The sequence below is a fragment of the Copadichromis virginalis genome, linkage group LG5 (genome assembly GCF_057382275.1).
Source record: "Copadichromis virginalis isolate Kocher_CV1m ecotype Utaka linkage group LG5, C_Virginalis_male_GT1.1, whole genome shotgun sequence".
Lineage (NCBI taxonomy): Eukaryota > Metazoa > Chordata > Actinopteri > Cichliformes > Cichlidae > Copadichromis > Copadichromis virginalis.
In genome coordinates this window covers 28,279,401-28,306,544 of record NC_140622.1, presented here as the reverse complement: position 1 = coordinate 28,306,544, position 27,144 = coordinate 28,279,401, and the positions used below count along the sequence as shown (strand labels likewise).

At 38.7% G+C, this 27,144-nt stretch overlaps 2 protein-coding genes across 3 annotated transcripts; one reads left to right on the top strand and one right to left on the bottom strand.

The window, feature by feature from the left end:
- The first annotated feature begins 362 nt into the window (after positions 1-362).
- On the top strand, positions 363-19,194 carry ergic3 (ERGIC and golgi 3). 2 transcript variants are annotated; one of them, XM_085457227.1, is made up of 14 exons: positions 363-530; positions 2,105-2,175; positions 3,086-3,173; positions 3,276-3,395; positions 4,641-4,737; positions 4,830-4,995; positions 5,860-5,917; positions 8,335-8,349; positions 10,858-10,889; positions 11,048-11,144; positions 14,721-14,785; positions 14,946-15,082; positions 15,394-15,449; positions 15,569-19,194. In XM_085457227.1, the coding sequence occupies exons 1-14, from the start codon at positions 443-445 to the stop codon at positions 15,646-15,648; spliced, it is 1,170 nt and encodes a 389-aa protein (XP_085313353.1). In that variant the 5' UTR covers positions 363-442; the 3' UTR covers positions 15,649-19,194. The 2 variants fall into 2 exon arrangements, with proteins under 2 accessions (XP_085313353.1, XP_085313354.1); XM_085457228.1 differs by lacking the exon at positions 8,335-8,349.
- romo1 (reactive oxygen species modulator 1) lies at positions 11,515-13,969 on the bottom strand. Its single transcript, XM_085457229.1, has 3 exons — positions 13,828-13,969; positions 12,066-12,196; positions 11,515-11,768 (listed from the first exon to the last, which is right to left on the bottom strand). Exons 2-3 carry the CDS (start codon positions 12,194-12,196, stop codon positions 11,660-11,662), a joined length of 240 nt encoding a protein of 79 aa, XP_085313355.1. The 5' UTR covers positions 13,828-13,969; the 3' UTR covers positions 11,515-11,659.
- Positions 19,195-27,144: the final 7,950 nt, after the last annotated feature.

Sequence of the window (27,144 nt, the reverse complement as noted above, 5' to 3'; positions counted from 1 at the left end):
ATATGTGGGAAATATCCAAAAAGTATCAAAGCATAAAAAATTACAAATAACTGGCCACAGTCAAATAAATAATGAATTTCTTGATATCTTCTGTATTAATGAATCGTTAATATTTCTTTCTTATTTATTTATTTATTACTGGTGTTAATTATAATGCAGTTGTTGATTGCCAATAGCCTTAAATGTAACTACTGATAATCACCACAAAGGTGATTATTGTTGTAAAATGTATGCAACTGTATGTAAACCAGCGTGTCCACAGGTAGACCTTTGAATGAAGAAAACAAGGAACGCAAGGAGAAAGAAAAAAATACGCGGCCGACGCTGATTGGCCCAAGCTTGCCCCTCGCGTGTCCCGGAAGTGAAAGTTGAGGGCTGGTGTGTGTGTCTGAAGGAATCTGTCGGTAAAATTTTTTGTAGCGGGTGATTGGAGGTTTAGAAAATGGACACGTTAAATAAACTGAAGCAGTTTGACGCTTATCCTAAAACTCTGGAGGATTTCCGAGTGAAGACGTGGGGAGGGGCGACTGGTGAGAGGCTTTAATTTGTCACAGAGCAGCAGCCATTCATACATACAGCCTGTTAGCTGCAGCGGCTAACAACACAGCTATTTGCTTCATTTCTCCTATCAGTGCTCAAATACAGTACACATGAATAAAGTTACAGTATTAGCATGCCTGTGGCAACTCAAGGGAAGCCGGAAATCAAGCAGAATAGATGCCGGTAATATTTACATTTCCGATAACAGAGTAGCGATGCAGCTAGCTCAAGAACAGTTGAGCATAAAGTGTGGGTGCAAATGTAGAGAAACCGGTTTAAAATCACACATTTTGAGGAGTTTGTGTCACAGGCTTTTTGTGAAGGACTTGTTGGGGATTTTTCATGATTTTACAAGACTGTTGACTAGTTTGTAATCATTCTCCTGTGGTTTTTATAGAGTAAAACTATTAATTCGAGAGAGGGAATTCAAGAGGTAAAAACAGACGTGAAAAGGCTTGAACTAAATTAATTATACTATGATGACAATAACATAAGAGATGGGACAAGCATCATTAGAAAGGTTATATACAACATATCTATTATAACGCCGTATGCAGACATTTGCTTAGAGACAGTCTTGTTATCATGATGTGTGAACTACAACAGTATTGTGTAGTTTGGTAGGAACTAAAATTGTGTAGAGGATGATTTATAAATAATGTGAGGTATAGTAGACTTTTTAGTCTTTTTGATCTTCCAACAGGGCTATTGTTATTTATAATCTAGGGATTTTTTTAAACTGGTGACTGTTAAATGACTGTCAAAACACATTGTTTTGTGAATATGGAAGAAGAAGAGGGATGTATTTGTATCATCTAAACCAGGGGTGTCAAACATAAGAATCACAGTAGACAGAGGTTCGGCTCACATTTGGACCTTTGTGTTTTCCACTTTCATCGTTTTTCCTCAATTGCTAATTCATTTGATTTTCAAACAGTTTTTGCTTTTGCTATTCAGATTTAGGGACTGAAAACTACTTGCTTAGATTTAGGGAAAGTTAGAACATGATCCTTGAAAAAAAGAGCATTTGGGAGCATCAGTTCTGACTCACTGTTGACCCAGCGTGTCATTTAGTGATGCCAAAGGACAAGACCAAATTTCAATATCGCCTTGACACTGCTGCTTCACAGCAGTGCTAATCACTGTGCCACCATGCTGCACAATTGAGTACATTATGTATATTAAATGTATTCTGTAAATATTAAATGTAATGGTGTCAAAAAATATCTAGACCTAGATGTAGTTATTCAGCAGAAGATCTTTGACTCAGTACTATCCAGTATTCCAGCTGAGCTGACTGTGGTGTAGGCTAGTTTCTGAACTTATTAGTGCCATATTATGTATGTATATATGCAGTCTGTATATGCCAGAATTAGGTGATATATGAATATTGGATTACTTTTGGAAAGAAGGTACAAGTAACAATAATGCTGCTTCTTTTCCATGTTATTGTTGTACACGTATTCCTTTCATGTAATCACTTGGTTATAGTTCAGAGTTTTCTCATTATACAGAAATGTGATATTGTGTGGTGTTAAAATGCATACTTCCTCTGTCTCTGCAGTGACTATAATCAGTGGTGTCATCATGCTAATCCTGTTTGTCTCTGAGTTGCAATACTATCTGACTAAAGAGGTGAGTTTATCCACTTTATTTTGATGTCCTCTTTAGATGGTGTCATCCTCCACCCTGTGAAATTAAACCCAACACCTGGCACACAAAGTAAAAAAATAACAGGTTTTAGTTCCAAATCTGCTTTTTTACACTTGTTTCTGAGCTTCTACATGTGCAGGCCAGTGGTCTAATCAAACATGTCAGAAAATTCATTAGTAGAAATTTCACAATTATTTTTGAATGTGCAAATTCTAGATAATATTCTAGAACTAGAGCTAAATCTTTTCAGTAAAATGTAAGAAAATATTTACTGCCTTGTCTCTAAATATGATGATTATTTTTGTTCTTGTTCTCATATATGATACCAAACGAATACTTTTGGTTACAGCAGACAACTTAAGTCTCATACTGGGGCTTAGTGCAGTGTCTCAGTTTATTTCTCCTTGATAAAGTAAATTTCCAATTAAATTTCCATTATGAATGAATCCATATTTATTATCTGCAAAGAACCATAATCATAAATCTGGTTTCCTCTGATACCAGTTAACTGACACTGATGACGTGGTTTCCAAGATCCTGATTGTGTTAATTTTTTCTCCCGATGATTAAAGGTACAGACTGTGGTGATAAAGATGGCCTGAAATACCTGTTAGACTGCTCTGATGAGTCTGCACATGTAAACAGTGAAATAGACTAAAAGTCTACACACACAAGTGTGAAGGACAAACAAAAACAATTTTTTTCCAGGGTTTTCTCAGAATCTCTACTGTGTTTAGTGCAGAAATGAAGACTAACTTTCTGTTTCTTTGGTGTTTAAAAAAACAAAAAGCATCAGAGATAAATTGTTCCCTGACTGATTAAATACGTTTGTTTTTACTGGTGTTTCTGTTTTACGTGGATGACTAAGTTAACAATCACCTGTGCCCGGCAGGTCCATCCTGAGCTGTACGTCGACACGTCACGGGGAGACAAACTCAAAATCAACATCGATATTATTTTCCCTCACATGCCGTGTGCCTGTAAGTTCTCTTTTCTCAAGAAGCTCCAGACTGATGAAGTTAGCATGCTAATCATAACATATGTTAATGATAAAGACCTACATCTGCTTTTTCTCTTGGCAGATCTTAGTATAGATGCAATGGACGTGGCTGGTGAGCAGCAGCTGGACGTTGAACACAATCTGTTCAAACAGCGGTTGGACAAAGAGCTCAAACCTGTCACCCAGGAGGCAGAAAAGCACGGTAAAAGCTGATGTTACGCTCACCATTAAGGTGCTGATACTGCTCAGCAGATTGGACAGTGTGTGGAGGTGTGCATATTTGGTTTGGCAGCGCAGTGGATTAACAAATAATGTGATGATTTTTTTGTTAGATTGTTTTTGTTCAGTTTTTTCCTTTGTTTGTTTGCTTGTTTTCTTGTTGCAGAGCCTCTGCATTGTAAAATTCTCTGGGCATAGTTTTAAAACAGACGATGAGTCAGCAAACTCGTTCCATTTTCCTGCTTATTTTTTTTGCTTCTCAAACATAAAAACATTCCAGTGATCAACATGCATCACTGATACACACGTAAGATCTGTGACTTATTAATGTTTCCAGAGTCAGAAATATTGAGGAATTTTATAGTTTTGTCACTCCCTAAGAAAATTAAGAAACGTATGCTCACAAATCCAGAAGTCAAGTCGCTTCTCGGCATTCTAGTATAGAAAGCACCACTGACTGTGGGGGACTTTTGGGAAATTCCTGTTAATGGAGCATCATTGGTCGACTGTTTCACTCTCACTAAGGTGGATATCTGTTATTGGCAGAACACTAAAAATGAAAGATTCCAATTGGGGAAGCACCACTTGGGAAAAATGTTTGCATGGAGTGTTTTTAATTCCCAGATAAAGGAATGCATGGTGAAACTTGTTGGGAGTGTTTCTTTCTTTTATTGTGCCAGGAGAATGAAAGCATTCTGAAAATGATTTACAAAGAGAGTGTCTTACAGTTCTTTGATGTATAAGCTCATATGTATTTCTTCTATAGAAGACCTCAGTCAACAATACTGTGAATGCAGGAGGCACCGCTACTTAAAAGCTGTTTGTGGCTCTTATAATATGGGAGCAGTTGAACCTTTTGTTTTGCTTAGATGCTGCTCAGGTCTGTTCTGATATCAGATTTCAACTTGAGGATGATCAAGGATGATCAATTGGAAATATTTGTCAGTTTCATCTGTAACTTTGCTTATGTGGTCTCATTATTAACCTCAAAATACAAATATATGAAGATGACAAGAATCTGTACAAAAAGAGCATTTCTTATATTTTTTATAATATTGTCATATTTGCATTACTGACAGGATATTGGGTCTCTTTACTGACATATATATATAAAAAAACACACAACTATGTAATTTAGAAAGGGTTTATCTTCCTCAGAGTTATGTGCTGAAGTAGGGATGTTGTTTGGCTGCTAATCATCATGATTATTTTGTGTTTTATTGTTCAGAGCTCGGTAAGGCTGATGATGGCGAAGTGTTTGATCCCAGCACGCTGGACCCAGACAGATGCGAGAGCTGCTACGGAGCTGAAACTGAAGATCTCAAGTAAGACACAAACACAGGCTGCTCTTTCTGTCTCTGTTTACTGTATGACCCTGTGTTAACTCGCCTTGGTTCTTCTTGGTGTGTGTGTCCAGATGCTGCAACACCTGTGATGATGTGCGCGAAGCGTATCGGCGGCGAGGCTGGGCGTTCAAGAGTGCAGACACCATCGAGCAATGTAAAAGAGAGGGTTTCACTCAGAAGATGCAGGAGCAGAAGAATGAAGGCTGTCAGGTTTACGGCTTCCTGGAAGTCAACAAGGTATGAAGTCTTACACGTCATCCTTAATAACATGGCAGGGCTGTCAAAGATCAGCAGGCTTGTTATCTCTCGGGAGGACATCCAGTGTTCAGAACGAGAATACTACTGAGATGAGTAGTCATCAGTAGTATGTCATACCTGGGATGACACAACTCAGAAAGTCTCAGAATGATACACAACTGTGTAACTTTATGTTGACGTAGCTGGTTCTTGTATTGCAAGATCCAGAATTTCCAGCCTATGAAGAAACTGTTTTGAAAGTTATTAATAGACTTACATAAGTAAATGTCACTCTTATTTGTCTGTGTCTTTTAATTCGCCGTTTCCTTGAGCACCAGTTTCAGTCATAAGCTGGCCTTATTTGCCTAATGCAGCAATGTTGTGCCCTGTTATTGGGACCACTGTGTGGAAGATGATCTGAGATGATCTTTGAGCAAAGTTAAAATATAACAAGATAATATTGAAAAAAAAAATAAAATTTTGTAGCGTTTTTGCAAGAAAGAGTTTAACAGGAGTTTAAAACTCACCTCTTTTCATTGGCTTTTAGAAAGGTTTAATTTATTTGTTTATTTATTTTTTATTTGATCAGCGAGGTGTTTTACGAAATTGTGTTCTATTGTATTTTTATCTGTATTTACTGTACAGCACTTTGGTCAGCCTTGGTTGTTTTTAAATGTGCTCTATAAATAAACTTGACTTGACTTGACTTGACTAGGAATAATATGTTATAAATGTAACTGCGGTTTAAACAAAAACTCCTTTGCAATGCTATCACTTGACATTTTTATCAAAGTGAATTTAATAAATGGATATATCTATGTATACATATGTCTCATGTTTTGTGGTGGGGTTTTTATGCTTTAGGTGGCAGGAAATTTCCACTTCGCTCCAGGAAAAAGTTTCCAGCAGTCTCATGTCCACGGTAAGCTGCCACTCCATTCAGCTCACAGACACACCTAACCAAAGGTTTTTAACACCCTTAGTTTATTTTTATTTTACTAATTGGCAGAGCTTTGTATGTAATTATAGTCAGAAGCCCAAAATACCTTTAAAAAGCCAGAATCTATAGAACTGTTGGGATCTAAGATAAGCATAAAGCTTCTAAATAAGAAGCTTTTTGATGAATTGATGTTTCTATAGGCAAAGACACCCAACATATTTTATCACAGACAATTCAGCAGTGATCTGAGACGAACACTGTAGTCTGGAGTGTTTCACCTGGATTTCATCACTGCGCTGTTGAACGACACCTAAATTAAACAGAAAGAATCACTGTGACTATATTTTTCCAAATAAATTTGGAGTGACTAGCAGACAAGTTTACGACGCTATCATAAGGGTGTTTATAAACCTTTGATGGGTATGTTTGTTCATCAGTCTCTCTGTCTGTATTTATTCATTTATCCAGCCATCCATCAATCAAATGTCCACATTGAGCCACACATCTAAATCTGTTCATTAAAAACAGAAAATCATGCACAATAAGCTTGCTTATTATTTTACATTTTGAAAAATGTAAAATAATAACAATAAATATAAATCATTTTGGCTTTAGTATTTATTACTTGTGAAATAAATATGACAGCAATTTGTCACTATTCAGACTGCTTTGTTGAGAATACTGATTTTAGCTCAGTGATGAAGATTTTGACATACAGTAGCTGGGATTGCTACAGTGCAGTCAGCTGATCGTGTCTACCAATACAGGATCTGAGACACGGACTCACCGGTCAGCGGATACAAAATGTAAATTTAGGCTGGTTTTTTTATTTTGAAAAAGGCAATGGTCAGTGTGTTATATTATCTAAAATCCATTAAGTTCTGAAATCTTCAGTCTTTTATTTTGAAAAGGTTTTATGATTTCACAGGCAGAAAACAATACATTCTGTTATTCGTGCTTTGCAATTAATGGAAAGAGGTACGAGTGACACTGCATGTCATTCGTGTTGTTTTTCATGCATTGCCTGGGAGTTTGACTGAACCCACATCAGGTTTTACAAAGCTGACTGCAGTGTTTCTTGATGGGGGTCATATTCTGTACTCAGAGGTTTCTCTTTAGAAGATAGCTGAACTTTGAGTTTGTAGATAAACCAAAGTTTTTTTCTGGAGCTAACAAAGCTGTTCTGAACTGTTCGTAGCAAGTTTATTTCAGCCAAAGTGCAATTTTCTCATCATTTTACCTCTCACATAGTGTTTGTCTACATTTTTATTCCTTTTATTCATTTCTTCCTTGTGTTTCTGTTGTGTTTGCCATCATTGTGTATGCATTTTGCTCATTATTGTGACTGGAAGTTGTTGTCTTTTTTTGTCTGCCTGCTAAATGTTTCCCTCATATGTACAGTCACCCCATGAGGTCTAAGACACTTGTTGCTATTTATGCTTTGACTGGTTCATTTAGTAAAATTGCTTATGTGTACTATCAGGATGTGGAAGTTGGACATCTTCAGCTAAGACACAATAACAGTGGGTTAGGGCATTTCTTATTCTCATTGATGACTTAGACCTCATGGAGTACCAGAGCAGGAAATTAACAGTAGCCAGCTACCACATGCTAAAAACATTTATTTTTATTTGGCAAATCTGCCACAACACTACTTCTGATCTGACTCTAAAACTGTCTGAATACCAAATTTAAAAGTATAAAGAATGTGTTTTAGTAAAAACCTGGCTGGCTGGTAAAACAGTGAAGGAAGCTGACGTTTTACTGCACTTTCCACTGTTGATTTTAGTTTCCTATCTGGAACATAAAACACTGACCTTTGTTCTTAAGTTGCTAATGTGAGATCATGACTGAATCTCAACGGTGTAATATTAAATGCTTATCAGAAGAAACAAGAGACAAGAATCACTTGAGGACTGTAAGCGAGGCTGTGGCTGAAATAAACCAGCTTCATCCTTACTCTGGTCCCAAATCATCTCCAGCCTGGACTGACCTTAAACCCTCTGTACTGTGTGTGTCTGGGACTGCACAATTACTCCGACAGGATACAAACTGTTTTCTAAATCACAAGGGGCTCAAACCTTTTAGAGCTGACAAATATAATCCTCCTCAATTGGATATTTTTTTGTGCTGTAAATCTCAAGCTTATAAATCAAAATGTATAATGGAGTTAAGCTTTTAATACTCCTAAACAGCCAAACCACAAACACAAAGAGCTTGTTTTCATTGCCTGAGTTAAGTTATTAGTTTCTTAATGCTATAAATCTAAAAATATTAAGCATAAAAACTCAGTTTGTCAAAGTTGTGCAGCCCCTACTGACATGCCCAACCACATTAATGTAACATGGTTTGCTGTCTACCTGCATTACTATTGTGACTCTTTTCTCTTTTTTCTGTAGTGCACGCTGTGGAAAGTAAGTCCATCCTTTTTTGCAGATTTTATTTTTTTTATTCTTTTGAAGAACAGCTTTAATGCAGTTTATTAGCCTGGTTATTGTTACAATAAATAGTTGCACATAATGAAGAACACTGCTCAAAAAAATGTGGGGAAAACACATTAGCTAAAGACACCCTGAAAAACAAAAGTGAAAAAGGCTCAACCATTTTTCCAAAATCAAACCCAGGACCCAACACATCAGCATGAGGTCTGACAATGGGTCCAAGGAGTTCATCCTCATACCCAAGGGCAGTCAGGGTGTTTTTGCCTAACCTGTAGAGCTCTGTGTGGCTTTTCTGGGCCCTTTCCATATTTGCCACGTGTGCTTAGCATGTACTTGCTCTCATCTGTGAAAAGCACAGGCCACCTGTGATGGGTCTGCCAAGTATGGTATTTTATGGCAAATGCCAGTCAGGCTCCACGGTGCCAGGTAGCCTGTTTTTGATTGCCTGGCTAGAGACATTCAGACCAGTGCCATGCTGGAGGTCATTTTTTTAGCTCTGGCTGTCATCATCCTGCTTCATCACAAATTAGCCGACACCGGTTCTGCTGATGGGTTAAGGAACTTCTATAGTCCTGTCCAGGTCCCCCAGAGTAACTGCTTGTCTCCAGGAATCTCCTCCATGCTCTTGAGGCTGTGTTGGGAGACGGCCTTCTGGCAGTGGCATGTATTAATGAGCCATCCTGAAGGAGTTGGGAGTACCTGTGCAACCTCTGTAGGGTCCAGGTGTCTCCTCATGCTGCCAGCAGTGATGCTGACTCTAGCTAAATGCAACACTAATATAACAAAAAACTGTCAGAAATGAAAAAGATGGGAAAAATGCTAGTGTCCTCCACCTGTAAGACCATTCTTGTCTTGGATGTTGTCTCATTGTTGCCCCTCTAGTGCGTCTGTTGTTAATTTCATTCAAACCAAAGCAGCTAAAACTGGAGTTTTACTAACTTGATGATGTTCTCTGATTAAAGAAGTGTTCCTTTAATTTTTTGAGCAGTGTACTTACTGTGAATATATATATATATATATATATACCTATGCTATAATTAAGCAACGTGATGAAAAAGCAGGAGCTAAAAAACACAAGTGTTGGATTTCAAGGGGAGTGTTGCTGATGGGTGTTGGGGAGTCCGGCTGCATTTGTGTAAAGCCTTTTGTTACTTCTAAGGGGACCTATTATGCCTTTTCTGATTGGCTGTCATACACGTGTGTGTGTGTGACAGTATATACTGTCATACACACACGTGTGTGTGTGTGTGTGTGTGTATGACAGTATATACTGCTCCACTGGTGGACGCTCTTATTAAACATGGCTGAACTTTAAAATAATGAGGTCAGCACACAAGTAATGGTGTGAGACAAAAGATCCGCCTTCTAAACACTCAGTTTCACTTTTTTCCCCCCTACTGGCTTTGTGTTTAGAAATGGGGGATGTCCCTAATGTAGTCCTTTTACTTTAGTTGTGAGCACAACAGGCTTACAGGGAGCGGGAAGGGAGAACTTCACAGAGAAGGCGAACTGAGGAGTTGCACTCAGTATAAGATGAATTATTTTTGACTGTAAATAATGCAAAACTACTGCAGTAGAGTCCAAGAAAAAAACACATGGAGCAGGAATAAAGCAGAATCGGCTCCCTTTAAGTCAGCATCATCTTTAAAGTTTGAAAATGGAAAGATTGTGTAGGTTCAACATAACTCGACATCTGTAGACTGCTCCTCTTCTTTGCTTGATGATCGAAGCTCCAAGTTACATTGTGTATAATAATGGCAAGCATCTGTGGACCTAACATTTCTGGTCTCTGTGCTGTTTTAGTCCCCTGACTGTGTATGAGAAGTAAAATTTCAAATTGATCAAATACATAATGGCACCTATTATACTGGACCAGGCTTACAGCTTGTATAAGAAAAAAAAAAGAAGGTATTTTAAATATGCTTTTCTGAATTAGAAGAGGTATTACTTTCTTTTTTGTCATAAGATTTACTAAACCAGTACCTTTATTACTGCACATACAAGTACTAATTGCAATAAAGGGGTAATACATTACTGCTAAGCATGTGGTGAACTCAAACCTTTGGCGTTTGCTTTAGAGTTTGCCCTGATCAGCTTCTGCACTGTGCAGCTGTCACTTGTTTGTGTGATTGTAGTTCTTCCAAAAAGGTGACGAGTTTGTCTGTGGAGCCATTTTAGAACTTGCTGCTTGTCAGTCCCTCTAAATCCAACCTCCTTACCATAAAAGTGCCCTAAATTTATCCCATTTTAGATACTCCAGTATTTGACAGATATCTACCAACTCTGGAATGAACTTTTGTGCCAGGGAGCCACAGATTCATCCACAAATTGAGTCAAACAGCTGAACAAAGGGGCACTACTCAATCACACAAGCTGATTTGAACACATTTTATTTCATTTACTACACATGGCCTGTATTTGCATTTTTTTTTTTTTTTACTTTTTAGTAAGTGATTTAAAGTGGTTTTGTTTCTTTTGCAGTACACGACCTGCAGAGTTTTGGCTTGGACAATGTAAGTAACATATTTTCTTGATCATTTCTCATAATACATACTGCAAGTATGTTACAGTCCAAGCTATCTGGCTGTTTCAGCAGTGAAATTTTATGCTTATTTCTAGTTACTCAGAGAAATTTCTGAGATCCGCTAACTTGTAATCTCTCTTTCTACAGATAAACATGACCCATCTGATAAAACACCTGTCGTTTGGTAAAGATTACCCCGGTCTTGTTAACCCCCTGGATGGGACTGATGTCACAGCACCACAGGGTGAGTGATACAAGTTCTTGTTTTTAATATCAATAGTGCTGCAGGAGCAGCCTGGCACTTGCTCTCAAACGATTCAGGGTTTACTTCTCAGATTAATGTTTCCAAGTTGGACTAACCTGTCAAACAACTGTTCAGTGACAAATTGATCAACTCCTCCAAACTCTTAACTGTGGTTAGAGATGTGCCATTTGTGAACTTCCAGGTTTCCGCTCATGTTTAAAATAGAAGGTTGGCTGGTAACCGAAAGAAACCAGCATTGATAAGAAAAAGTATTTCCCTGTTGTGTCACTGAACTAAATATAATTACTTGTGTTACAAATTGTTTGTTTGTTTTAAAGGCATCAAAGAGTAAATCACATGCCCCCTGAAAACCATTTCACGAATTTGAACTTTTATTGACAAAACTAGACTGTTGGCTGAGAACATGGCAGCACTGAATGGACAGAAAGCTGTGACTGGAAATAGTTGAAGAGTCTCATTGTTGAATATTTGTATATAGGTCTTTCCTCTTGTCTTCAGCAGCGAATACCCATACCAATGGCCATAAAAGTGCCGAACGTCCCTCCACTCTGCATCATGGTCTTTCCTACTCCTCCCATGAGCTCCCGGCCACGCATGCCGATCCTGGAAAGAGAAATAACAGTCTTACTTTTTATTCATGTGACCTAGAGTGAGACACTCCATATTTAGCCCCAAGATTGATACATGTTAAAGCTTTCATTTCTTCATCTAGTTGAAGCAAGCAACATTTACACCAAATTTAAAAATTCCATAAAACACATTTTTAATAAGATTCTTTTCAATTATTGTAGCAAAACATCTTGATGCACAAAATGCACTGTCTGTATTTACCACTTAGAGCAGCACAATACTGTTACATCTTATATAAATAGTTTGTTCCCACACCAAATTCAAACCTACCTGAGACAGGAGAAAGTACCAAACATGGCACCAGCAGCCATTCCTACTGCAAAACCCATCATGAAGCCCATTTTGACCCGATCAAAGCAACTTGGCTGGGTCTGGCCATATGGACCTACAGCCACCGGCATCTACAGAGGATTGCAACAAAAAAACAGGTTAAAGACCAGCTAGATAAATTATCATCTTATGTATTTGTTCTTATTCAAAAATTGTAAAACAGACCCTCTGGAATCCTTAATTCACTCTGTGAAAAGCGGCTTGTGGTAGGTCTACAAATGATGACTTGTGAGATTATAATATTTTCTAATTTCATCAATATTAGCTATTTTATCTGCAGAAACAGTGGCAACAGAAACACTCCAGATTACAAAGCCATATAAGTAAATGCACTACAATTACTAAAACTTATAGCATATCATTTTTGTTGACCATTTGATTAGATTAACCAATGCAAGTTCTAGATTGCAACTTATGATTCACCATTTCTGAAACTCAGGGCTGATTCTAGTATTCAAATGTTTTGTCTGATAAAGCTATTCATTCCCCCTTTTTGCCAGGAGAAAAAGCACTTCAGTACCCAAATACATGAACTGTTCAAGATGTTTTTTCCTCATGTTAGCCATAAAAATGTAAACATCGTGAAATAAATCTCAGCCAGCGCTGTCAGTAAACGTAATCTTCTTGGCAATATCAGCCAACAATATTATCCCCATATGAGAAAATTACATGTTGGGTTGTACTCTTCTGAAGAATATTATTCTTTAAGTGGCACAACCAGGGCTTTGAACTTTACTTGTGAATTCAGGTGTCAGAGGCTTCAATGCCTCTGATTTATGTCAAAATAGAAAGAAAACTAGTGCTAGAAGAGCAAGATAACAAAAATAGTACAGTGTATAATAACAGATTGTATTTATGCACAAGAATGATAACAAAATAACTAAAAATTGTGTTAAAGAAGAGTAAAGATTGAGATTGTATAAGAGTAGTGCAAACTGCATTAATATAAATCTAAGAATAGCTGCAAGGATGTAGGTGAGCAGCTGTCAGGGGTAAATGTTCAGGTTGAAGCTTGTAAACAATCTCAGATCACTGCAGGGTCGTCATTACAGCTCACAAAGTGCGGCAAGAACCTTGTTGAGTTTTTTGGAATGAAAGTATTCAAGTATAACAATTATGTACATTGTGTTTTGGGTTTCTTTGCCTTAAGGTCACAGAGTTAACCCAGTGATCCCAGTTGTACACGCGTTCCACTACTCTGCAGTTACCATCAGCAATTAGTCGTCACCCTTTCCAGCTGTGCGCATTTCTGTATGTTTACTGACTTTTTGGATACACTTGTGCATCGTTGCCAGTAAATATTATAAAAACATACCCGAGATTAATCTGTAATTTAAGTCACTCAAGTTAAAACCATTACAGCTTAAAGACATTTTAATCTGTTGCCTTGACTCGCATTAATACAAATCAGGTCGTAGACTTACTCTGTTCCCTAGCTGGGATGCTAGGCTAATGTTAGCTTGTCCATAGCTTGTCCATGCGTGTTAACGTTTGCCGTTTAAGGGCGCTTATGTAAGCAAAGATAACAAAGGAAAGTGTGGTCTCCTTTTTGCGAAACCTGTCAAATTCACCTTTTTCTCTCCGTGTGGTTTGTTATGTTAGCTTAGCATGCTAACGTCACCTGTGGCCTTGACAGATAGACGAGGCCTGGTCCCACCGACTGTGTGATTTCTAAAAAGAATGACTCCGAAGTCACGCTTACCTTTAATTGTGTGTTTAAAACGGAGGGGGGTTTTAGATTTGAAACTTCAGGTTTCTCGTGAGTTTGAGCGCAGCTGCTTTTAAATGCCTTTCAAGCAGACCTCCATAACCGGATAGAGGAAGAAGGAAAAGATAGAGGAAGGTTATAAAGAGCTACAGTAACGTGGAGGGGGGAGCAAACAGCGCCATCCTGTGGTTGTTTTATTACAACATTTAATACAATTTTCCCATTTATTTCCATTAAGCAGCTAATTGTGTGAATGCATTCACACTATTGTGTTCTTTAACACATCACTGTTACTCCTTTGTTTTAAGGTCAGTTTTTTAAAACCTGTGATGTAGATTTAATCCAAATTTAAATAATATGTTTTGAGTACAGAACCCCCTCCTGTAATTTTCAAGATTCTGACAAAAAGCTTTACTAATCAAAAACATTTTGGTTCTTTGGGATATAATAATGGATTTGCGGTTCCTGGTCTTCCCTGTCCTTAGTGCCTGTGATCCAGAAATCAATCTTAGCAGCCAGCAGAAAGTGTCTCATTTCCTGAGGTATAGATGAGAAGTGGCACAAAGCTGAAATATAAAAATATTGTCAGGAGAAGGACTCTTCAAACAACTAGTTCTATGCATTCATTTGAAGTTATTTGACATGCTGTGATCCAGCTTTGTAAGCTTCACTGTGTGTGTGTGACTGTTTTTAGGGTTTGTCAGATTGTACTGTGTTGTAAACTGAATTAAAAATAGTCCTAAATATAAAACATGTCATGAACACTTGTTTTAATATCTGAGACAATAGAATAGAGCTGTGGTTGGGTTTGAAGTCTAGATTTTTTTATTATGTTTTTTAATGTGACTGCTTTCATATTTTAATGGTAAAAACGTTCCTCCTCACAGCATCGATGATGTACCAGTATTTTGTGAAAATTGTTCCTACCATCTACGTGAAAACTGACGGCGAGGTTAGTCGAACTGTCTCTTTATGTTTACTCTTCAAATGCACCAAAACCATAATATGTGATTTTAAGAAGTTATTTAATTAAAAAACAACAACAAACACATAAATTACAGCCTGGATTACTCAGGTTTTTGTTGTGTTTCGGTTTTCACTTTTTTCACCAGGTGGTAAAAACAAACCAGTTCTCAGTGACCAGGCACGAGAAAGTGGCCAACGGGCTAATAGGAGACCAGGGGCTGCCAGGCGTCTTTGTTTTATATGAGCTGTCACCCATGATGGTTAAATTCACAGAGAAACACAGGCAAGTTGTAACAGTAGCTTTCATTATTGCTGACCGTTTTTCAAACACGATAAGTTTTTACATTGTGACTCTGCCACAATGTAAAAAGGTCATCTATAAGACTCAAGCTACCTTCATAGGCCGCATCCTTCGAAGGACCCGGCCTTCACAGTCTACGTGGGCCGGGTCCTTCAAAGACCGGGAAGGCTGTAAGTGCGAGGCTGTGAAATGGGGACGGTCTAGCCTTCAGATAGGCTGGCGAGAATACCAGGATATCATTATGTATTTTTTGCCAAATCTAAATACCAAATAATTTCTCTCTCGCTGTTCAGGTCCTTTACACACTTCCTAACAGGAGTTTGTGCCATTATTGGAGGAGTATTTACAGGTCAGTGGTGCTATTTACATATGCTTTGTGTTATTACCTGTGCAATAAAATATGTATATATTATTAAAAATGTAATCAAACTGTGTCTCTGTGTTTATCCTGCCTCCTGACCTGTGCAGTGGCCGGTCTGATCGACTCGCTCATCTACCATTCAGCTCGTGCCATCCAGAAGAAGATAGAGCTGGGGAAGACATCCTAACAGCGCTCCCCAGTGGCCTCCACGGTGCAACACAGACCAAGACAATGACAGAGCCAGAAGGACAGAGAGAAGAAGGGCAGAAAGGTGGAGGGAGAAGTTTGAAAGCGGGAGCACAGCTCTCCATCTCTCTGTCTTCTCTTAGGTCGAGGGAGAGAAATGCAGAGAGAGACAGAAGTTTTAAATCGTCCAGGTTTTAAATTTCTCTGCCTCTCTTTTTGTTCTTGAAAAAGTCTGGAGAGGAACTTGCGCGTTTTTGAATTTTCCTCTCCACACAGGACAGAGACAGAATCAGAGATTGATTTTTCTGTGATTGATTACAAGCACAGCAGCAGATGCACACCCAGCCTCCGGGGGGAAAAAGGACCTGCGCACCGGTCCACTGTCAGATCACTACACCGAATGATTGTTAGAGAATCGTGGTTGACCCCAGTGTCTAGAGGAATAAGAAAGACAGGCCATCTATCACTTATTCACTTCATGTAACCTGGACTCACTGATGACATTTTATAAAATTGAAGCTCCAGTAGGCCTTAAAAGTCACAATCATGTAAAATACAGTTCGTGGTCTTGGTCTTCAAACTTTTTGAGATTACAAACTCATTATTTTGGTTATGTTTGTCTTATTTTATCTTTCTTACTCTCAGCAAGTTCCACAAAAAGAGCTAAACCAACCATGCTCCATTGCTGCCAACTGGCTGTTTTGAATAACAGTTGTAAATCAAATGAATGAAGCTAACTAACCAGCTATTTTAAGAAGTAACTGGGCAGTTGGGTTTTTTTTTTTTTAGTATTTTGTATTTAGATAGTCACACATTTGTTGCTTTTGGTCTTTTCAAAAGGGATTTATTAACAAGAAAAATATTCAATTTAGTCTGACTTGCAAATTCTCATCACATGTTCCCTTTATGTCTGTTTCTGTACAAGTGAGAAGATGAATTTAGTGTTTAAATATTGCTAAAATGTAATTAACCCCTCTGTCCCTCCAAAAAAAAGAGTCACGCTAACACCTAGTTGATTCCTGAGATGCACTTTCCCAGTATATTAGTTTCAGTGTTGTTCCTGTGTTGAATGTCTAAAAGTTCAAATACAGCGCATAAACAAAATGTCCGGTGAAAAGATGAAAAATGTCATTTTCACCAATTTATTCTGGCGATGTGGCCTGCAGGTCTTTATCAGAGCTCGTATAAATACCCTGGCCATGTTATAAACCAAGCAAGACCTGAGTGGAGTAAAACACAGGCGTGCTAAATAGATGACAGAAATGTTTCAGTGTTGTATAAATGAAAGCTGTGTAGCCCAGCCCTCAATCTGTGTGTAGCTGGGAAAAAACGAAATGATAAAATCAGAGCACTACAAATATTCCCACATAATTTAAAGACACTATGTAAAGACGTCTGATTTTTCAATCTGCTTTTTTGAGTTGACTTAAAATAGCCTCATGTCGGTGTCCTCCATCATTATTCCACCATCAGAGACAGCTGTCTCAGATACTCACCCCTCTTTCGGCACAGCATTAGAACTATTGGAATTGCTGAACAATAAATAAATTCAAAGACGTGATTAAAATTTTTACTTTCTTGCTAACAGTTATAACATTTAATGCCTCAAAACTATTACTGGAAGTTGAAGGAGTCATTAATTTAAAAATTCTACATATGGCGGCTAAAAAACAGATGTCAGGACTGATTCTCTGCCCACCTGATAACCGAGGAGGGAAAACTAATGGGGATTGAATAAAACTCCCTCGGATTTACTGCTGGAATATTTGTTTAATTGCACCGTTTCCATCTGTCTGACTTTCATCAGGTTTACACACATAGGGACACTATCTGAGTCTGAGGATTACTGGTCTGAGGTTAGTGTAAGAACTCGACGCTATGACATCTCACCGGGTTGGAAAGAAAATACAAAGATGAATCACAATAGCTGACTGGTGGTCTGTGGTTCTAATGACACATCTTCCAGACTGCACTCTACATATCCTCCTCTCCTCAGCATTCCCTTGACCGTTTTAGTCATTCAGCTTTCTTTTCCCCCTAAACCTGAACAGTGAGATTTGGTCACATGACATTTTATAGCGACTGTCAACAGAAAATTGTTGTAATTCGTTTACGGTTCTAGAGGAAGTTGCCTCCCTAGAGGCCAAAATGACCCCTGACTCTTCCCATAATGTGACTTGGAAATGAAATCTTTCCCATGATTTTACCATCATTTTTTGTTTTCGGGATATGTGCAGATGCACTGATCACTGCCTCAGGAGAGGGGCTGAATCCAACAGTTCAACACTTTGAACACAAAAAACGATATTCTTGAATTAGAATACCGAGGGAAGCGGTTGATTTGCTGAGGTTTGTCTATTTCTCTCATACAACGGGGTAACTAAAAATAAATCTGCTCACTTAGACTGCGGTTAAATTATTGTTTGTTTGTGAAATGCGGATGTTAAAAATTTGGTGCAGCCAGTAGCTTTAGATGACGATATTCCTCCTCATCCCCGTGACCCGAGTGTTATTCTCACCCAAAAGCTTCAGTCATTAAATGAGAGGGGTCAGCAGGCAGCTTCAAACCACAAGAAGAGAGCGTGTAAATGTTGGGTTGAGTCTGACTGTGTTCCTGACTCACATGTTGAGTCACCATGTGGTGTCCAGATGTTTCTGCCAGTTTGAACTTCGCCCCTGTTGTTTATTCTGAAGATCATCAGACTGAACCGAAATCTGGGTTTGAAATCGTTGGTTTGGAAACGATCTTTTCAGGCTCGGCTTACATCAATGATGAACAATTTCAAGAACATGCTGTGAGCTTTTTTGAGCCTTGAGTTGAACTGAGGTTTTAGTTCATTTCATAATTTTGGGGGAAGACCAACTTTCAGTCCAGTGTTGGGTATCTTTAGCTTTAGATTCTGCAGCTTGGAACTGGGAATCAGAAGCTCTCCCTCCTGCTGTGTTCAAGGAAAGCTGGAAACCCTCAAAGTCTCACTGGACCTCTAAACTCAAAGTTCAGTTTTCTGTCAATGCAGTGTTGGCCAAAAAAAGTCAGTTGCAAAGTCATTACCAGATTTCCTCCCAGTATTGATGTTTGTTTATGCAAATAACTTCTTCACAGTTCTTACTTGATCAAATCTCATCAAACTGTCCAAGTTTAAACTTGTTCTCAAATATGGTTCAAGTTATACCCACCTTCTGTTTTAACTGTTCCACATATTGAGTCATGATGGTCTTAGGAGGACGGCAAAACATGGTGTGAATCTGTGACTGAAGCTCATGTCAGTGTGGTGGGTCCTGCTTGTTATGACTGTATACTCTAAGGATCTCTCTGTGTGTAAAAGCTTCTGAAATCTGGTTGATTTTGAAAGATCCCGGTTGTTCTCAGTTGTTGATGGTTGTTTTGTTGCACCTTTTAACATCATAATCAGGGGCAGGGGTCGTGTGTGTGTGTTTGTGTGTGTATGTGAGAGAGAGGGAGAGTGACAGAGAGAAATGTATTTATATTTTGATTGTCCTCAAACAGTTTTTAAAATGACAGACAATAAATGTTGAATACACCAGCTTCCACTGTGTGTGGGTTGTTGTTGTTGGTTTTTTTTTTTTTATTCCATCCATCCGTTTTCCTAACCTCTTATCCAACTGAAGGGAGTGGAGGGATAGAGTTGATGCTAGAGGCAGGGTACTCCCTATACTACACACCCCCACGTCCACAGCCAATTTAGATCTAACATGCGCGGAGGACGCCGGAAAGCCTAGAGAGAGGGGACGGTGCCAACACTGCATCACTGTGCTGGTTTTAATATTGTAATGTAATCTTAGTACAATCTGTACAATTAATCAAATCAAACCAGAAGCAGAGTTTGGATCTTTCATAGGGAGCTATTATACTTATTTCCAGCTCCATGGTTTGGTTCTTGGACTCTAGATTAGCTTTACATGGTCAACAGTTCAAAATAATCCTTATTTATCTTATGCCTTGGTGTTCTTGTGTGGAGATCCTAAAGACAAACATGGGCACAGCCTCCATGTCCGAAAAATTAAACCAGTGCTGAAGTGTCTAAAACTTGCATCCTATCTGAAAGCCACCTGATGGTGATAGCTGTGGTTCCAAAAAGACTTCCTGTCTTATAGAAGTCTATGGGAAAGTGGATCTTATCTTGACCTCTGTTTGTTTATGGGCTCAGTTACTCATTTGAACTCATCCCGAATGAGAAATTAAGCCTGTTATATAAATTTTTGTCATACTATGTTTAAAAAATGGAGGATTATCTGTGCTATGAAACACTCAATGGCTAATGATTTGTCGCATCAAACTGTTTGCATGTCCAATTGAAAATCTCTGAATCCCTGCATTAGCCCTATGACAGGCTGCAAGGACTCAGAGATTGGGCATGCAAAAAATTTCAAAGGATTCAAACCAGAACCTGTGAAACCAGTAGGTGATGGAGCTACATCCATCTTTCATACCATCTGTGGTGCATTTTCTCAGATTGTCCTCTGAAACAAGCTGTTTTACCTCCCTCTCCCTTTAATCTGGCTTTCAACTAATTGGCTGTCAAAGACATCATACAGGGAGATGAGCAGAACTAAATATCTGAAACCGAGTCCTTAGAGCTGAAGCCTGAACTTTTGGTGGGTAGGCTTTGCTTGTACATAGACTGGCCTCCTTATTTATTTTTGGCCTTTATACATTAATTTGTTTTGTTTTATTTGGGTTTTTTTTTTTTTTAACATTTTTTTCTTAATTATAACATTTTGACCCCAAAGTAAGGCAAACGCCTGGAAGATGCTCAAGACACACAGTGCTAAAGCACTAAATTACTACTCCTGAGATTTGAGCATCTTATATTTGGCTTGCCTTTATCATAGCAGAGCTGGGATTTGTGACTTTAATTGTCCTGCTGAATTATTATTTTTCCATCTTTACATAATAAAGTATTAAATACTTTCCTTATTTCTTAATCGGCAGTAGTTACATCAGCCACTAGATGGCGACTATATACTTCAACCAGTCCACTTGTTTCAACTGTCCACACACACACACACACACACACACACACACACACACACACACACACACACACACACACACACACACAGAGCGATGGAGCATCTGAATGAAATTACAGCTTGCTTGAGTAACTTCCTGTGTGTGTGTGAGAGTGTGTCAGAGCCACGCAAGGCTGAGCAGTTCAGTGTTACAGTCCACAGACAGTAGTTGGATACTGGAAATATAACTGTGTCTGGGTCATAGTGCTCTGTGAGTGATGTGAACTCAGTCGCATGTACCTAATGAGCCCCAGAGGAAACAAAAGTGCATATTCAAGTTCTTAAAGCCCTGCCTCAGCTGTTGGGTCGTGACTTTATGTGGGGTCATTTCCCATCCCGATGTGGTTGTAAGAGATTTCTACCCATGACTGTGTTTTTGGTGAAGATCTGTGAACATTTAAAGCAGTTTCTTAATTAACTCAACTGTTTTTAATGAACTGATGATCTTATTTTAAATTGCAGAGTTTTTAAAATTATTTTTTTCAAGTTTTCTATGACAAACACAACACTGCAGCCTTAAAAGACTTGCTTAGTGCTTAACAGTTTGAAGTATTATGTGTTTAATAGTATTTTTAGGGCCAACTTGATCCAGACAGCCGAGAGCTGTATACTTAGAACAATATGGTCCCCCGCGACCGTGAATCGGATAATCAGAAGAGAATGGATGGAGGATGTTATCTTACAATATTTACTATTCTGGCTTACCTGCTTTCTGTCTTGGGCGGTCGAGACATCAACCTGAGGCCATCTTTGGGTTTAAATTGAGGGACGATGTGACACCTGAAAGGTCTTAGGTTTAAGGCGTTGTTGTTTGTGTTTTCAGGCTGAATTGTCCTGATCTCTGCTCCCTGGATTATACTGAAAAGTAGCTGTTTGTTTCACTGATGTCTGCCTGGACTTCGCATGTGTTATTGGTGCCCTTGTAATGTAGTATCTGCATGTGTCAGAATAAATTAATGAATTAGAGGGCGCATTTGAGCCCAACATTTGCCCTGATGGTTAAACTGACATCACATTATGCCCAAGTGGATCCTCTCAGACTTTTGGGCGTGGAAAGTCCTACACTGGTGTAAAAAAATGCTTGAAATGAGCACAACCTTTTAACACTGCATTAAGTGCTGCTGTCAAGTCAGACTGGTTTCTGAAGAGGGTTCAGAGGTCAGGTTTGACTACAGCTCCTGGTGCAGTTGCGAAATGTCAGCAGCTTAAGAGCACTTACAGCTGGTGGCACCGTGGATGTAAAATCAAGATAAGTTTAGGGATTGTTTTCAGGCTTTGATGTATTATGTTAGGTTGAGTTTATGGCTGGCCTGGGGTTCAGCTTGTTTTTATAGTGGGTGATTTGCGGGTTTTGGCTGTGGGTCAGGTAGTAGAGCAGGTTGTCTGCTAATCTGTGTGTAATTCTGTGAATGAGATTTTTAGTAAAAAGGTGATATTTAAGTGCCAGGTTATTTACCACTGGTCAGATGTTGTCAGATGACCCGCAGTCATAATTTTTTTTTATTGAAAAGATTAACCTTTGGTCACTTTTTGTTGTGCTTTAACACTGTGATGGCCCATTGCATCTGTGATTTACTTTAAGTCATCTGAACTCTTCATAAAATAATCCCCTCTATCCGATGATGAAACATTTCTATCCTGGCAGGAGTGGTCTCTTCCATGAATTCAAAAGCCCGATCCACCAGACACAAGGGATTACTAAATTGTTCGAGTAGGCGTGCCCTATTTAAGCATCCAGACCAGCATCATCAAAACACCAAATGCGGGAATATCTTTGAAAAAGTGGGCTCCGTCCCTACAGCAGAGATTCAGACTTTTGGAGAATGCTCCTTTGGCAGGTTGTTTTTATTAGTCCTTTATTTATCCAGGTACAAAATCTCATTGAGATTAAAAATCTCATTTCATCTCAAGTCCTGCATCCACATGTGGCTCTGAATCACTTTGTCAGTAACTTTCAGAATAATCCTGCCAGCTCAGAGATAATCTAAGACAATCACATGACCTCTTAAAATATGTATTAATGTAGCTGTTTATTTTTGCAATTTTCCCCCAAAAAACAAACAAACAAAAAATTTACCATGTGTGCATGGTATTGCCATTTTTTTCAGTGCAGTTGAAGGGTTGAGCTCGGCCGTTTTCACACTGCAACTCCTCATCTGCATCTCATCTGCAATTTGAGTTGAAATGACAGATCTGGCATATATCCTACATCTGTCTGGATCTCATGAGGAAAGAGTGAAATTTTCATACACTCTAATGTGTTGGGTAATGTTATGAGTTTCCTGCAAACTCATTTATGTCCCAATACTGAAATTAAACAGGCCAAATAAGCTGTTATGATACTGTAGAAACGTTTGTATTCATCTGTGCACTTTTTCACATACTTTTTCAGTGTGGATGAAGTCACTTGAGGTCTCCACTTGCTGGCAGTAAGTGCTATAACAGCATTTCCACTGAGGGAACAAACTAACTCTTACCCAACTCGTCTTTCTTGCTCATGTGTGATTTATTATTTGTGAAGTCTGAGAACAGATTACAACAAATCTTCTTAATTAAACACCTACGCGCACAGTACCTCATACGGTGTCCCACCCTTCAGCACACACCCTTCTGTGGCTGTGAATTCACATGCTGTAAACCCCTCGCACACACACTCGCACAAGCACACAGACACATTTTATGATAACCTTAAATTATCATTATCGACTTTTGCTCATCTTCACACACAGAGACAAAAGGTCAGACAGAGTTTGCGTGTGTTTAGGGTATTTTGTGGCTTTGGAAATGCCAGATGTGTGCTGCGCTCAAACTGTAGAGGCTGGAACTGATTAAAAATTGAAACCTTTTCTGCTAGTTTTCTGTCTGTGGGATTAAGCAGCAAAGATGAGAAAAAGAAGAAATCTAACTTTAACCCTGTAAAGCCTGAACCATAATGTACCCCGTCTCTCACACTGTAGTTGCTGGAAAAAGCTCCAGCCCCCTCATGACCCTGGATAGATGGATGGATGCATGGAGGTTTTATTTACATATTTTTTGCTAAAACTGGCTGTTTTGTGTATTGCATAACAATATATTGTGCAATTTATTCAGGTTTTTTAATGGAAAATTATAATGTACAGGTCTAGAAACCACATGTATAAAATATGACACACTTGACATTGCAGGGTTAAGATATTTCAAGCAGCATGGCCTTATTGTGGTATTGGAAACAAAGAAAGAAAGAAAGAAAGAAAGCAGCTTTAGCCTGCCTACAGCTGCTGTGCATCTGCAAGATGCTTTGCAACCCACTTCTACCCCAGCTCACCCTTTCATTATACCTAATTAAAGTATGATCTGTTGTCAGTGAGGCCTGATTGGCACTTCCTGCTGCCTTCACCACTTCCAGCTTCCCACATATAAACATACAATGACAAGGAGCTCCCAGGCCAGAGCCATGCCATGTATGCCCATGTTACGAACCTGCATTGTATGTCTTTGTTTTGTGCAATCAAGCTCAGGAGTGACTGGTTCCAGCTGGAGGACCCGCCCATTAAATGGAGGCTGGAGTGCTGCGGCGAGAGAGGTTCTTGTGTTTCTCCCAACGTCCAAGCAGTACACCTGTGGCAGCCGCTGGCTGCGGTCACTTGGTGACAGTTGAGGAAGTGGAGTGGGTAGGAATGAGCTGCCGTTTCTTTTAATCACCCGTTTTCTCCTGTTTTTGAGTAAGTTAAGGAGGTCATACTGTCTTTATTCAGTTATTATTTAATCAGTTTAGCTTTGTTTTGTTTATTATTTTGGTGTTACCCGTTTCCCCCTTCCTATGTGTGTCCCGTTTTACTTCTCTTTGTGTTTCCTGCTTTATTTTGAAAGTCTTGTGTTTCCATGTTCAGTGTGTTTAGTTTTGCTTCCCCTCTGGCATCATGTTGATTTTTATCAGCTGTGTTTCCCCAGGTGTTTCCATTTCCCTCTTTACCTCTCTCTTGTGTCTACTTTTGGGTCCACACAGCAAACACACCAGCCCACCAGGTAACATTTTCATTTCCTTTAGCCCTCGGATTATTGAAAACACCTCAGATACGATTCAGGAAAAATTTCCCAGATCTGGAATTGTACAGAATGTTTTGTAACAGTCAAGGGAGTAAAGAATAGAAACAAAGAAATTGGTTGAAACAGAGTCTGATTGTTTTGTTTAAAAAAGAAAAGAAAAAAAAGGAAAACTGTTCTCAGTCGCTGTTATTCTAGAAATGATCTCATTACTTCACTTCCATTAAACCATTATGTCTCCCACCCTGTGTGGAATGAAAAGGAATAGTTTTCTCTTTTTTCTGCCTTCCCATTTCCCATCCTTGCAGCTTCCAGAAAACTGACGCATGCACTGGAACGACTTTATAAACAAATGAGATAAGATTAAATGTTACTGTAGAACATCTCCCACTTCTGCTCTCGCTTACCCTTAGATTTTCTTCTTCCTCCCTCTTCGGGGAGGTTTGCCTGTGATCTTTAGACTGTGATTATCAAGTTTGACTGCATCAGTGATAAAGTGGACAAAATTCCTGGAATAGTTTGTGTGCTGTGGTCACTATACTTCAACACTTCCATGTACATGTAGTGCTTTTTATAAGCTATTACAAGAACACATTTCCAGTAAAATCTGGAAAAGTGGAGTGTGGCTCATATTGTACTGTGACAAAAAAAAAGAGATTTTGTCCTGCTTTATTTGGCGTAGTGCTGCAGGTTTCTTTCTCAAAACACCTTCACCACTTTCTCCAATTCACCTCCAGGTAAAGCTGTTTCCTCATGTTGTGAAATGGGGGTGTGACAGGTAGGTAGATACGATGCAGACTGCACTACCTTCTTAATCCAGATTCATTTTGGTTCACGAACATTTGCACAGTGCAGCGCACATATTTCCTAATTGTGACAGTAGTTTTAAATATTTTTTTTGTGCTGGGTAATGTATGGATAGCTCATTTTACTGGGATCAAGGAAATAAAATAAATTACAAAATGCTAAACAAACTGTTCAAGTGCTGTACTATCTTATATAATATGCAATCTCCTTCTTGTTTGAGCTAAACACTAAAAAATACATCTGATTTTAATCATTTTCATAGGTATTTGGTCATAAAAGCTAATAAATTTTAATTTTGACCCAATGATGGCATTAAAGGAATCACAATAGTTTCCAGAATTCAATCTCTGGGCAACAAGCTTCAGTGAAATCAATAGCAACCTTTATTGCTATTAGAAGAATAAAGTTTTCCGTCACAGTTAGGGTTAGGCATCAAAATACTTGATTTGATTCAGAAAAATTATCTTGGTTTGAGTTTGAATGGACACATTCAGCACTATTAAAAATCTCTTAAGTCTGACAGGCAGAAAGCCCTGAGAGCAAAGTCCTCCCATGTGCCAGTTCAGCTGGTAATTGTAGGTTATGAAAAGCCAAACATGCCAAACGTGGTGTAGAGCTGTTAAATTGGTACAATTCCTTATGGTTATATTTTTGTTACTACGGTACAGCTTGTACTCTTAGATTAAATACAACAGCAGGGCTGTAAGGGTCTTTTTTTTTTCTTGTGTCTGTGTTTTAGTATAAAGCTTTGAATGACATAAAACCATCAAAACTGATGAACACCAGTGATTCTTTGAGGTTTAAAAGCACATCAAGTCCATACTTTCTCTCTTTGTCAGCTGTGTGTGTGTTTGTGTGTTTCCACATACTCATCCACCGACTTCCTGTCTCTGGATTGTGATGCCATCAGAGCGAACTATCAGCTGGGATCTACTAGCTTCGGATGTTAGCTTTGGGATTTGGGATGCGCGTGCGCACTCTCACACACACACACACACACACACACACACACACACACACACACAGGAAAAAACTCTCACAGTGGTTTGTTGGTAGAAAAATGAAAGGCGTAGTCAGTAGTTCTGGGGACCAGATGTTCTGTCTGGAAACCAGGAATGAAAATGGACAGAGCAGAGCTCAGTTTGTTACACAGAAAAGAAAAATCTGATGAATTACAAATAATCTATAACAGGTGGGATTATCTCTTATTACACAATTGCCAAGTTACTACACATTCAATATAAACCGCATCTACTTGCTTCAGCAGGTGGTGAATTCCCTCAGCGCAAAGCACTGATTTGGTGATTCACAAGTGTCTAGACATTAAGGCTAAAACTGAGCTGCAAATTGAATATTTCTTAGCATGTCTAGGATACACCTAACAATTTAAATACAGTCATTTAATGTTGTTGAACAACAGTCAGAGCATTTAACAGACAATTTAAAAAAAAACCTCCTTTCAGGCAATTCAGTCAGGTTTACACTGGGTGTTTGAAAACTATTGTAGAACACAACAAGCTTTAAGTTTGGCTTTCTATTAACTTCCCAGAATACAAAAAGCACTGGTACTGTTACAGCATTGTTGTTCACTGAAATAAAACTACCTGCTGATGTCCTAAATGTGCTAAATGAA